This window comes from Hemitrygon akajei, chromosome 15 (assembly GCF_048418815.1).
Source record: "Hemitrygon akajei chromosome 15, sHemAka1.3, whole genome shotgun sequence".
NCBI classification, from domain to species: domain Eukaryota; kingdom Metazoa; phylum Chordata; class Chondrichthyes; order Myliobatiformes; family Dasyatidae; genus Hemitrygon; species Hemitrygon akajei.
In genome coordinates this window covers 63,530,070-63,543,834 of record NC_133138.1, presented here as the reverse complement: position 1 = coordinate 63,543,834, position 13,765 = coordinate 63,530,070, and the positions used below count along the sequence as shown (strand labels likewise).

At 37.2% G+C, this 13,765-nt stretch overlaps 1 protein-coding gene across 2 annotated transcripts in view; it reads left to right on the top strand.

The window, feature by feature from the left end:
* The window catches only part of LOC140739411 (sideroflexin-1), a 79,827-nt gene that overhangs the window by 30,914 nt on the left and 35,148 nt on the right, over window positions 1-13,765 (top strand). For both annotated transcript variants that reach the window (XM_073067693.1, XM_073067694.1), the window contains exons 2-3: window positions 5,734-5,905; window positions 7,958-8,128. In XM_073067693.1, the coding sequence (XP_072923794.1) occupies window positions 5,742-5,905; window positions 7,958-8,128 (335 nt within the window). In that variant the 5' untranslated portion in view covers window positions 5,734-5,741. The remainder of the gene's footprint in view (window positions 1-5,733; window positions 5,906-7,957; window positions 8,129-13,765) is intronic.

Here is a 13,765-nt window from a genome sequence, read left to right as displayed (position 1 = left end):
GTTTACAATCAATCAACAGAACACGGTAGCATACACTGGATGAGATCCTCTGATGGCTATTAGGAACAGTTTCATAGTACTGTAGTAAAACTGGTAATGATATTATTTCATTTAAATACATAATTTTTTTACTCAGTTAAGCTAGTTAATTAATTACTCAGTAAACTACCTAATCAACTCGTTAGTTTGTCTTTTTTATAGCTTTTCAACTTTCCATGAAACATTGTTTAATTGGGGCAGCTGCTTAATTGTGTCCCAATTAGCCCAAATCCACTGTATATTATTATGAGGGGTTTTTTGGAAGGAAAAACTAAATTCATTTTTTTTAGAAAAACTTCTCTTCCTTTTTTTTATTTCTGACATGAAAAATATACATTTTTATATTTTTGATCCTTGTCAGGTCAGTAAATTTTTGTTGCTCATGTTGTCCACATGGTTCTATGTGGAGTTCAATGTTCTAGATTGTTTACATACTTTGATTCCAAATCCTGCACAGAAATTATGAAAAGATTTGCAGTTAGTCACATTGCACTGCATCTTATTGTTTGCAGTTGTCAAATAACAAGCTGTATGGTATTTGCTAATTAAAAGGGAAACAAGAATACTTCAGTACATTTCTTCTCCAAAAGTAAAAAGAAAACATTGTTGATGCTCAAGAGGCTCTGATCATCTCAGTGCTTGTTTACACATTGACTTTAAAATTAGAAACAAATAGGGAAGGTGTATATGTTAAATTTTCAGCAAGTGGAATATGGATGTTCCTTAGATTTTCCCTCGAAGTAGTCTACAAATAGCTTCGAAACAAAACATCTTTTGAACTTGTTTCACAGGAAATCATCTTTTTTTGTATTGTTTTTCCATCTATACTTTGGGTAAATTCCACCATAATTGTCTGGCTGCTTTTCTTCCCTCAATGGGAACAGCAATAGTGCTTGTATCCCTGGGCTACACACAACAGATGCTGGTCCATCCATGTCGTGGTTTTTTCATTTCTCACAAACGACCAGGAGACGCAGAAGGTTCTTCAAGAAGTTTTAAGCTTTAATTTGCAAACCAAAGCTGAGACGATCACTGAGCTAGTCACTGATTGCCTGCCAATCATTGTACATAGCATTTTTATAGCAATCTTCTTATCTTAGTTGCATTAACATATCCAATCACTCTATAGCTGCATATCATCTATACATTAACTAATCAATCGCTCTTGACTAGCTCTCGATTTGCCACCATTATTTCTTTCCAGTTCACATCTTGGGCCTTATTCCTGGCCACGGTTGTTTCTCAGTCAGCCTCCCTTAGTCTCCCTCAACATTCCATTGCCTGTTCGTATCATCCTGTCTGCCACCGTTATCTCTTCATAAGCCATTCTATTGTATAATATGTGGAGTACATTTCAGCTAAGCACATTTCTGCTAATGATACACAGGTGTTCTTAAATGCCAAGTTTGTTTCTGCTAATAATACATAGATATTCTTAAATGCCATAGTATATACCTAAGAATACAATGTATCTAGTAAAGGAATAAATGCATAGTAAATACTCAGTAGTCGTGGTTATATAGTGAATGCTGCTAATGCATAATATATTTTCCAATATCCACTGAGTTCTTTTAACAGGTGTATGGAAAACATGTAGACCTGGAAAGCAAGGACATGTTGACTAGTGATGAGCTACAGGGATCGGTGCTGGATCCATTGTTGTTTCACATCTTTGTCAATGATCTTGATGATATTATGGTAAAATTATTCAGCAGTTTGCAGATTACACCAAGCTTGGAAGTGGAGAGAAGTTTGGATAAGTGCATGGATGGGAGAGGTAGGGAGGGCTGTAGTCCAGCTGCTGGTCAATGGGACTACTCAGATTTATAGTTTGCCACTAACTACATGTGCTGAAGGGCCTCCTTCTGTGTTGCAGTGCTCAATGACTATGATGGACACAAGAATAACAGTGGGTGACAATTTTTTTTCGAAATTGTTGCTTACTCAGAATTTTTTTTTGTCTATGATAGCTTGAAGCTGAACACATATAATTTCAGACTACTTGTATCCCATAGGAACTTGGACAAATTAACTTTTATTGAATATGATGCACTTAATTGCATAACGGTGCTGATGCTTTGCAATAGTTCAAATAAGCCAAAAATATTTTGTTGATTTTCGTTTGTACTCGGTGCTGAGGCTTCTCACTTAAGTGTATGACAATAATCAGCCAGCACAGATGGATTGCAATTGCCCTAATACAGTTTCTCCATGACCACAATGTCCTAGTGAAACCTTTCACCATACTCATCACTGACAGCCCCAAGATTTGTAAGGAAGAAGTCTAAAAGGAAATGCAGAAATTGAGTCTATAGTGACATGTTGCACTTCATGGTTTTGTATGCTTAAAGCAGGTTGTCAACAAATTGCATAGTTTGGTGCTCTAATTGCCAAAAAAATTTCAACAACATCCTTGAATGTTTTCTATGAGATTTTTCTCTGGTCTCATAAGAAGTTCTTTGAATTGCCTGTCATTGATGACCTGTTTGATTAGTGGCCCAACAAATTGACTTGAATTATGAATTAAAATAACAAATATAGACTATTTATTTTTAATGATGCGTGATAGGGAAATTTCATGGTGATAATTTTTTCTCCAGTCCTGCTGAAGGGTCTCGGCCTGAAACGTTGACTGTACTTTTTTTTCATATTTGCTGCCTGACCTACTGAGTTCCTTTAGAAGTTTGTGTGTGTTGCAGAAAGCAAAATCTTTGTTGTCCAGTGTAATAAGCAGTATGTAGTTTCTGTCCAGAATGTTCAAAGATTAATTCTTACTTTTGAACCTCACTGAGTTACAATGTTTTTTGTATATGAACTTCCATGAAAAAGTTTCATAAGAATATCCTCTGTGAGCTCTGTCCCGTTTTCCAACCACGTACATGAAGCAGGGCAAGGACTGTATTGCCAGTGAGAGTCAAGATGATCATGTCCATGAGGTTTTACGTGTTGGATTCCTAGGCTGGAGCTCTTTTGCTATCCGTGATGCATAAGGGAGAATACTCAAGTGTTTACCCTATGCTGCAGGGCTATTAGATACGTGCACATTGTTTTTCAGGTACCAACTCTTAAGATAACTCTAAAAGACTCTCAGCAGCCAGTTGGTGTGTGATTGTCAACTGCAAATTGTGCATTCTAGTGCCTAATGCCTTAGCACCAATTGTTGAGTCCTTATTCAATCAATCTGAAGTTATCTCGCAGTTGGTTTGATATACCAATAATAATGTAGTTCTCATGCAGTAAAATACATTGCATGCTTTACAAGAGATGGCTGTTTTAATTGACGTACTCACTTTGTGTGTGCAACATGTGTCCAGATGGCCAAGCATCAAGTATGTGCCTTTGTCTCTCTTGAAAGGAAATTTCACAATTATTGACTTATTACTGCAATCTACAAATTTAACTGAGCTGTATTTCTTCCAGGTGCGATGCAGTTCATGTTAAATATTTCTTCTCTAATTCACTAAGACCAGTTCACCGTCACCATTTCCTTTCAAGATCAGCCAGTTCAGGGTATGGAATTCTCAACTTACAACTTAGGAACTCTGGATTTCCTGTTCTTAATTCTGTTTGGGGATACTTCCCTTTTTTGAAGATTAAGAAACAAAATCAGTTATAGAGGGAGATCTAAACAAATTTTCTAATCAACTATGTCATCCGGTTTCCTTCTACCCACATGAAAATGTGCATAATATCTCAAAAAATAATTTGTGTGTTTCAGTTGCTTTGTAACTCAATGCAGTGCTCCACAGCGCAATTCTGTTGCTGATTCTTTTGGACACATAATCTGAAAAGTGCATTAAAATATTTCTGGAGAAATATGTGTGTATATATATATATATATATAGTTCAAAGTGCAAAATTGAAAAGGGCACTGTTATCAATGTAAGCAAAAGTAAATATGATTGAAATGCTATGGCCAGTAGTATGCCACATGAATCGGTGCTGGAACTCATTCTGTTATAGACAGGTATGTGTTGGAAGTATGATCAATAACAAATAAACTCTTCTCAGACATCCAATCGGGTATAGGTATCGATTATAACCAACATTTTGATGACAGACTCCACCATCTTCATCAGGGATGATGCCCAGGCATGTCTACTCTGGTGGTAGTCCATCCATCCTGATTGGTTAGACCTCATCCAATCAAGTTTTCACTCTCCCACCTTGTTTACAATCGAATTCCAGCTCTTACTTGAAATGAGACTTTCATCTTTGTTAAAATTCTTTTCCTCTAGTTTAATTTCAATGGTTTCTTCTACAAGACAATCCCAAAAACCATCAACGTGGCATAGTAGTTTAGTGCCATCAAAGTCACAATCCTATGCGCATTGCGAATGCAATGTTCAGCTACTGCTGATTTCTACGGTAACCCAAACAAATATAGCTCCTGAGCTCCGTGGTGTGGATTTCTACCGCATGTCCATCTAGCCGATATATACTGCTCTGTATTCACGGAGAATCCTGTAAACACCAGCTGACCTCAGTCCCAGGTCATTTTTGATCTACATAAGCTGCGATTTGAGCTTCAGTTCATTAATAATATTCTGATAAGGAGTTGACCCAAAAGGCTTCCGCATGAACTTGGATCATGTAAGAACTGTAAAGTAATATGGCTTAGTAAGATAAATTATAAGGATAAGAGCGTTAAAGCTGACTATTTTGGGAGAGGGCACAAGGATGCAACCTGGGACAATAAAGCAAAAAACAACATTTACAATATGTTAGCAAAGCCTAGTTTTAAAAAATGTACAGTCTTTTGTCATAATTTCAGAACAAACTAAAAGGAAGTGGGATTTTGTATATGAATGAACATGGGGGCTGTAGTGTTATGGGGGAGTTCATAGTAAGGAAAGGAATACTTAAGTACATGTAAAAGAGGGGAAGATGAGGAAGAATACAAAGATTAGGAAAGGATTCAAAAGCTTCAGATGCCAAAGACAAAAAAATAAAATACTGATTTATTCTACAAGTACATACATATATTATGGAAGGAAAATCAATATTTGAATATGCTCAAATTTGGATGTTCATGATAAAAATTCCAGGCAGCAAACACTTAAAATATCCTGTTTTTTCGGTATTTATCAGGGGATAGGGATTAAGAGAGCACATTTGAAGAGAAACTTACAAATTGTATAACCATATTTAAAGGAATAGATATTAAATCAATTAATTAATAAATAAATTGGATAAATTCTATACTGTCTGCATCCCAAGGAATAAAACCATGATGGCCCCATCTCAGGTGTAAGTGACTGGGTTTATTTCGATAGAGAGGAACTATTGTGAGGGAGAGGGACGGCTGTATGTTAATTTAATTTAATTGTTTTTGAGTCTTCTAGTGTTTTAATTATTCTAATTTTTCAGTTATGTAATTTTTAATTTCAGATGTTTGAATATCAGAGACCTAGGTAAAATAAAAATATTTGACAATTTTGACAGATGTTAAACCTTAGAACATTCTGAACCAGCTGTCAATGCACTTCTCACACTCAGGAAATTTGTGATCATGGATTAGCTGGACTAATGTGGTTTTCACCTAGTTGTATAATTGCAAGATTAAATTGTAATGTGATGAGCATTATTTCTAAAAGAAACTGCCATTTCATATATTTGTAGTTGAATTGAAATATGGTTGGTTTGAAGAAGAAAAATTATCCAGCTAGTAACTTTGTTGCTTCCTTTGTAAAGGTTGTAAGATGACTGAAGAACTGCTATCGAATATCAATATTAAAGAGCCACGATGGGACCAGAGTACTTTTATTGGGAGAGCAAAGCACTTCTTCACAGTTACTGACCCCAGGAACATTCTTCTATCAAATACCCATTTGGAGAACGCTAGAAAGATAATACATGATTATAGGTATTGTACAGCGGAGTTTTGGTATGGCATTCTGCTTTTTCTCATTATTCCTACAATCTCACCTTGTGTATTTAAAAATTAAACAATGTTGGAGCAGTTTGTTATAAGCCGAATGCTTTTTAATAGAACATTTAATATAGCTGGTATTCTCAATATCATGGAAACAAACATATTAGGGAGCAAGCTATCTCTGAACACAGCAAATTTTATGAAATAAGTACAATTAATATTAATGAACATTTGGGTAATACTGAGAACATGAGTTGTAGAGTCCTTGAAAGTGAGTCCATAGGTTGTAACATCCAACATATTTTGTAGGCTTTTCTATTCTTGGGCATTGGTGTTTTTTACACCAGTCCGTGATGCAACCAGTCAGGATACTTCCACTATGCATCTATAGAAGTTTTTCCAAAATTTTACAGTAGATGACATGCCAAATCTACCCTAAATCCTAAGAAAATAAAGGTACTGCTATGCCTTCTTTATAATGCTGGTATCAGAGAAGATCTTTGATATGATAACACCGAGGAATTTAAAGTTATTGATGCCCTCCAATCCCCTAATGAGGACACATGATTATTCTTCCTCCTGTAGTCAATCACCAGTTCTTCGGTTTTGTTGGCATTGAGTGTAAGTTTTTTGTTCTGGCACCTTTCAACAAGATTTTCAATCACCCTCCTATATGCTGATTCATCACCACCATTGATTTCGGCCAATAACAATGGTGTCATCAGAAAATGTAACTGTGGCATTGGAGCTGTACTTGGCCTCACTGCCATAAGTATAAAGTGAATAGAGTTGGGGGCTAAGCATACAGCCTTGTGGTACACCTCTGCTGATGGTGATTGTGGGGGAGATGTTGCCAATCCAAACCTGGCTGGGGTCTGCAAGTAAGGAAATAGAGAATCCAGTTGCACAAGGATGTACATTGAGGTGCTATATTTTGGTAGGAATAATCCAAATAGGACATACATGGTAAATGGTAGGGCATTGAGGAATGCAGTAGAACAGAGTGATCTAGGAATAATGGTGCATAGTTCCCTGAAGGTGGAAACTCATGTTGATAGGGTGGTGAAGAAAGCTTTTGGTATGTTGGCCTTTATAAATCAGAGCATTGAGTATAGGAGTTGGGATGTAATGTTAAAATTGTACAAGGCATTGGTAAGGCCGAATTTGGAGTATTGTGTACAGTTCTGGTCACCAGATTATAGGAAAGATGTCAACAAAATAGAGAGAGTATAGGAAGATTTACTAGAATGTTACCTGGGTTTCAGCACCTAATTTACAGGGAAAGATTGAACAAGTTAGGTCTTTATTCTTTGGAGTGTAGAAGGTTGAGGGAGAACTTGATAGAGGTATTTAAAATTATGAGGGGGATAGATAGAGTTGACGTGGATAGGCTTTTTCCATTGAGAGTAGGGGAGATTCAAACAAGAGGACATGAGTTGAGAGTTGGGGGCAAAAGTTTAAGGGTAACACGAAGGGGAACTTCTTTACTCAAAGAGTGGTAGCTGTGTGGAATGAGCTTCCAGTAGAAGTGGTAGAGGCAGGTTCGGTATTGTCATTTAAAGCAAAATTGGATAGGTATATGGACAGGAAAGGAATGGAGGGTTATGGGCTGAGTGCAGGTCAGTGGGATTAGGTGAGAGTAAGCATTCGGCACGGACTAGAAGGGCCGAGATGGTCTGTTTCCGTGCTGTAATTGTTATATAGTTATAAGGAGGTATTGAGGCCAAGATTTTGGAGCTTAATAATTAGTTTAGAGGGTGTGATAATGTTAAATGCTGAGCTGGAGTCAATGAAGTGCAATAGTTTGAAAAAAGACTACATGCTATTTTCAGGGTACTAGAAAATGTCAATAGTTAATTTTTAAAAAATTCTTCTCATCTCTAGTCACTACTCTTTAAAAAAAAATTAGAACCATGGAAACAGAAAAGAGTTATCTGCTTCATTTGGCATCTAAATCTTGTTTAGCTATATTTTTCTAATTTTTTTGAGAGTTTACTTTGGATGATTTTAAGCAGATTTTATTCATTAAATATATTGTGTTAGACAAGGTATCTTAGCTCCTGGGCTTACAGAAGATGAACTTTGGAAAGCAAAGTATATCTACGATTCTGCATTTCATCCAGATACGGGAGAAAAGATGATTCTTATCGGTAGAATGTCAGCTCAAGTACCAATGAACATGACAATTACCGGATGTATGATGACTTTCTATCAGTGAGTAAAAGACTTCACATTTAAGAACTTACATGTTTTTCATAACTGCTGAAAGCCATTTACTGCCACCAGCTTGCACGTGGGAAAGATGTATTTCCCTGTCCTCTTGCTATTTAATCCTCTTTTTTGGGAAGACGTGGTAACATGACAGACTCAGGAAACCTTTTTTTCCACAATTACGAGAAAATCTGCAGATGCTGGGAGTCCAAGCAGCACACACAAAATGCTGGAGGAACTCAGCAGGCCAGGCAGCATCTATGGAAAAGAGAGTCAACATTTCAGGCTGAGACCCTTCATCAGGACTAGAGAAAAAAAAAGACGAGTCAGAGTATGAAAGTGGGGGAAGGGGAGGAAGACCATAAGGTGATAGGTGAAATAGGGGGAGGGGGGTTGTGGGGGAGGAGTGAAGCAAAGAGCTGGGTAGCTGATTGGTGAAAGAGATGCAGGGCTGGAGAAGGGGGTATCTGATAGTAGAGGACGGAAATCCATGGAAGAACGAAAAGGAGGAGGTGCACCAAAGGGAGGTAATAGGGCAGTAAGGACATAAGGTGAGAGAGTGAAAGGGAACGGGAAATGCTGAAGGTGTGGGGGTTATTATCGGAAGTTTGATAAATTGCCATTCATGCCATCAAGTTGGAGGCCACCCAGATGAAATGCAAGATAATGCTCCTCCTCCAGCCTGAGTGTGGCCTCATCGCCACAGTAGAAGAGGCCATGGACTGACGTATCGGAATGGGAAGTGGAATTAAAATAAGTGACCACTGGAGATCCCACTTTTTCTGGTGGACGGAGCGTAGATGCCCTCATCTTTTTCCCCCAGTCCTAACAAAGGGTCTCTGCCTGAAAAATCAACTGTTCTCTTTTCCATAGATGCTACCTGGCCTGCTGAGTTCATCCAGCATTTTGTGTGTGTTACCTAAAACATGCCAATTTAATTTGGAGAAATATTAACTGTGGCAGAAAAACAAGTCCATAATCAATTGATTAAACAAACAAGTTAATGCTTCTGTAGTAATGTACTTTTGGACTGTTTACATTTGAGTTTTTAAAAAGAAATGGGCATTAATTCTTGGAAATTTTAAATACTGTATTTTTTTCTAAAATGTCATGGAGAGTGGCATCTTTGGGTATTTTTTTTCCCAAATAGTCATGAAATTCCCATAATGTTTTTCATATTAGTCTACTGAAAATAGTTTGTAGCTTATATTGTATAGTATCTTACCAAAAAAGGTAATTTTACTCTGAAGGTTCTCCTCCTTTTTATACTGTTTGAATACTTTTCTGCTTTTTGTTGGCTTTTTCATTCTCCCTGCTCAGTTTCTGTTGAGTGGAGGTCAGACAGGATTGCTGAGCTGAGTGACGGTAGCAAGTATCATTAAGGATTTGACTATCAAAAACTTGAGATGCTGTAAATGCTCACCAGGTGAGTATTGCTAACACTGGGGCAGCATGGTAGCATAGCAGTCAGCATAACGCTATTACAGCACCAGAGGCCCGGGTTCATTTCCCACCGCTGCCTGTAAGGAGTTCACACGTTCACCCCATGACTGCATGTGTTTCCTCCGCCTGCTCCAGTTTCATCCCACATTCCAAAGACGTACAAGTTAGTAAGTTAATTGGACACATGGGTGTAAGTGGGTGGCACAGGCTCATTCGGCTGAAATGGTCTGTTACTGGCTGTAACTCTAATTAAATAAATAACATATGTAAAGATCTGGTTGCATTTGTTGGAAGAGAAGATATTTTATGTCAAATACCATTTTAGTGAACCTGTGTTCTGACTTTGTGTCATCCATCTCACATCTATGAAACTAACATTCCTTTAAACACTTGTCAACCTTGCCTTAAATATTTCAGGTAATATGGTCCAGCTGAATAGGATAAAGGCAGGGTAACATCTTTGGTGAGGTTAAAGAGAACACCTGAAACCATAGTTGTATGCTGTTAGACAGGGCAGTAAAGGACACTACCAGATAAGGAATTGGTGTTCCTTGAAGAATCACAGTGTAACTTAGTGTTCATGTTTAGGAATATGAGGGAGGAATTATGTAAGATCTAAATTACAGCTTGTGTGGCAAGTAAAGGCCAGCATTGGCTGGTTAACCTTACAGTCTTTTGCTGCATTTTTCTTTCAGTGAATTTCAATTTCTATGTTGCAGTAAGCACTGAAAGGTGACTTGACTAATGCTCACAATTTACTGTGTAAAATGAATTTATAAGTGTGACAGATAGCATGACCTCCAGGTGCCATGGATATCGCATGGAGAGGAAACATCTTACCGTATGGATAGAATAATATTATTAAAAACATAATATTATTCCTGTCTTGGCAGAATATTTTACATTTATATATGTGGAAATATCCCAAGACAAGCTATATCGCAAGCTTCTGATACCTGAGCAGAATTTCAGGATGTGTTACTGATTAATGATTGAACAGGTAAAAAGACTGAAACAGGATTATGAATGTCACCATGTAAGGATTCTGTGATAATGGGTAATTCAAAAACATGGTAAATGGACTGAAGACAAAGGTCAGAGAAGAATGCAAGTTAGCTGGGTTTTTATAGACTAAAGCGAAACAAAACCAAGGATGAACATGCGTGAGAACTTTAAGCTCAACACACTGGGAGAAGTGGGATATGCGGAAACCGGTGAAGATAGTCACCAGGACCAGATTAATCATAAGAAAGCAAGATGGTTCTGAATACAGAGGATTTCTGTAGTAGCTTGAATGACTAGGGAGGTGAAGTGTAAGTGGAACTGAGATAAGATCATGAATGAGGCATTATAATTTGTGTAATTTTTCCTTTTACATTCTAAATTAGTGACATGCACAGATGTACCCATGTTGTCCTTTTAATATTTTCATCTGACTTGATAAATAAAATGCTTAATGTCTGCATATACAGTGCCCTGTAAAAGTATTCAGCCCCCAATCCTTTGCTCACATAAATGAGTATTACAACCAAGGATTGTGATCAATTTAATTAAGAATTTTTATTTGTGAATCATATCCTCCTTTTTTCCACAGTAGAGCACAGAAAAACAGTGAAAATTGTAAAGCACAAAAAACCAAAAATTCAAAAACTTAAATGTCATTAGTTCAAAAGTATTCATCTCCCTTTGGTCAGTATTTAGTTGAACATCCTCTCACAGCTATTATGGCCAGTAGTAATTTTTAGATAAGTCTCTATTAGATCTGCACAACGTGATGGAGTATGATTTGCCTATTCCTCCTGGCAAAATTGCCAGATTAGTTGGGGAGCAGTGGTGGGCAGCAATCTTGAGGTCTTGCCAGAGATGTTCAATTGGGTTAAGGTCAGGACTCTGACTGGGCACCATATGGTTGCTCTGGGTAGTGTGCTTTGGGTATTTGACCTGCTGAAAGATGAAGTTCCTCCCCAGTTTAATCTTCCTGGCAGAGGCTAGCAGGTTTTTATCCAGGATGTTTCTGTATTTAACAGCATTCATTTCCCATCAATCCTGACCTGATTTCCAATCTCTGCTGCTGAGAAGCATCCCCATAGCATGATGCTCCCTCCACTATACTTTACAGTAGGGATGGTGTTACCTGGCTGATGCACTGAGGCCAAAATGTTTCACTTTAGGTAAAGGAAGACCTTCTTCCACACCTTTACAGTATCTTCCAAGTGACACTTTCCAAAGTCTTTATATGCCAGGATATGCTTTTTTGCCAGGACTTCTTCCTTGCCACTCTTCCATAAATATCCTTAGAGATTGTGGAGTCATAAGCTTATTCTCCAGTTGCTGCAACCTCAGAGTGACTGTGGTGTCACAGTGGCCTCTCTTTCAAATGCCATTCTTCAGCAACTAAGTTTAGAAGGGCAGTCTGACCTAGGCAGTCTGGCTGTGGTTTTATATTTTTTCCACTTTTTCACAATGGACTACACTGAGCTCTGAGGTATGTTCAGTGCCTTTGAGATGGTCTTGTTCCCTTATCCAGATTTGCGCTTCTCTAATATCATTTCCCTGACTTGTCTTGAATATTCTTTTGTCTTCATATTGGTTTGGTCTGTTGAAAATTCACCATACTGTTGGATCTTAAAGAGAGAGGGGGTATTTATTCTTATGAATTCATTGGGGGATAAAATTAGGGTTTTCTCCAATTTTCTACATCAAATTGGGTGAGTTAGTAAGGTAATACATATATTGCACCTAAGGAAAGTTAGCATTGTAATTACAAAGCGGATGAATATACTTTCAGCCCCACAATTTTGGTTTTCAATTTTTAGTAAACTGTTGACAGGTTTTGGAATTTTTCTACTGATTTGACATGATGTACAATGTTTTGTAGAATAGCTCAAAAAAATCCTACTTCAATATAGAAAACGAGGCAGTAAAATGTGAAAGGGCTAGCTGATGGTGTAGTGGCATCAACAGTAGACTTTGAAGTGAATAATCTAGAGTTTGAATCTGATTGGGCAGCAACAGTGCCTGCATGGAAGAAAGGCCTGCAATCTATTTTCGTATCTTACCATGAAAACCCTGTGGACAACTGCGCTATCCTTAGGGTCGCCATGAGTCATAGATGACTCGATTGCATTCAACAATTACAAAATGTGAAGATAGCTGTGGGGGGCTGAATACTTTTTCAAGGCACTGTAATCAGAGAATTCTTTTCGATTTGGTAATTTATCTTGTTTTTGAAAATAATATGACAGTATTACATTAAAATATGTTTTGGGCTTTAACACGCACAAATTGGATGTTATAGAATAAGTAAATAGTACTATCAAAGCACATAGATTTAAAGATCCTCAAATTTGTTAAGCCCTTGTATTTTATAAAATACTTTCTAAACTTGTGATTTTAAAAATGTGTAATAATTCATATATACTTGTTACCCTATCAACTATGAAATATGTCTGCTAAACCAATTTACATCACAGAGTGCTGGAAACAGTCAAACATCTGTGGAGAGAGGAAAGTAGGATTAATATGTCAGGTTTATGACAAATCTTCAGAATCCAAGGAAAGAAAAGCCATCATGGGAGCTATACTATCTACATGGGACAGGTAGGAAATGGAATTGGGACCAGGGGAAGCAATTGAGGATAAATAGGCAACCATTTTAAAAGCATGAAGAGGATATCAGAAGGAAGAGACTGGTACACAAAATATTACTGTTGACTATGATCAGATGGATTGTTAAGAAAAAGTCAGAGTACTTTTTTTTCACTTGACTTGCCACAATGAGAGGAAAGCTTATAGATTTTGATAGTAATGACGTTTTCAAGTTTTAATTTGAAGGTTGGACTCTTAACTGAAGGGTTTCGGGTTCTCATTTTAAAAAGGAGCATTTGCTTTGAAGGGAGATAGTAATGTCATTGACTTTATACTTGTATACAATCTTTCCAATTCTCTATAGTATTATGCTGCAAATTAGGCTGTTAGTGTAAAATAAGAACATTATAAATGTTTTGCAAGATTCCTTTTTTAAGAAGTAATAAAATGACCAAAATCTTTTAGTTGGTCAAACATAGGCTTCTTGAAATACTGAAATATTTCAAAACAAGTAGACTGTACCAAATTACTACAAACAAATTACAGACATGCTAAAATAGGCTCCAGACCTTATATAAGTATATAGAATATGAGGAGTGGCTGGTTGGT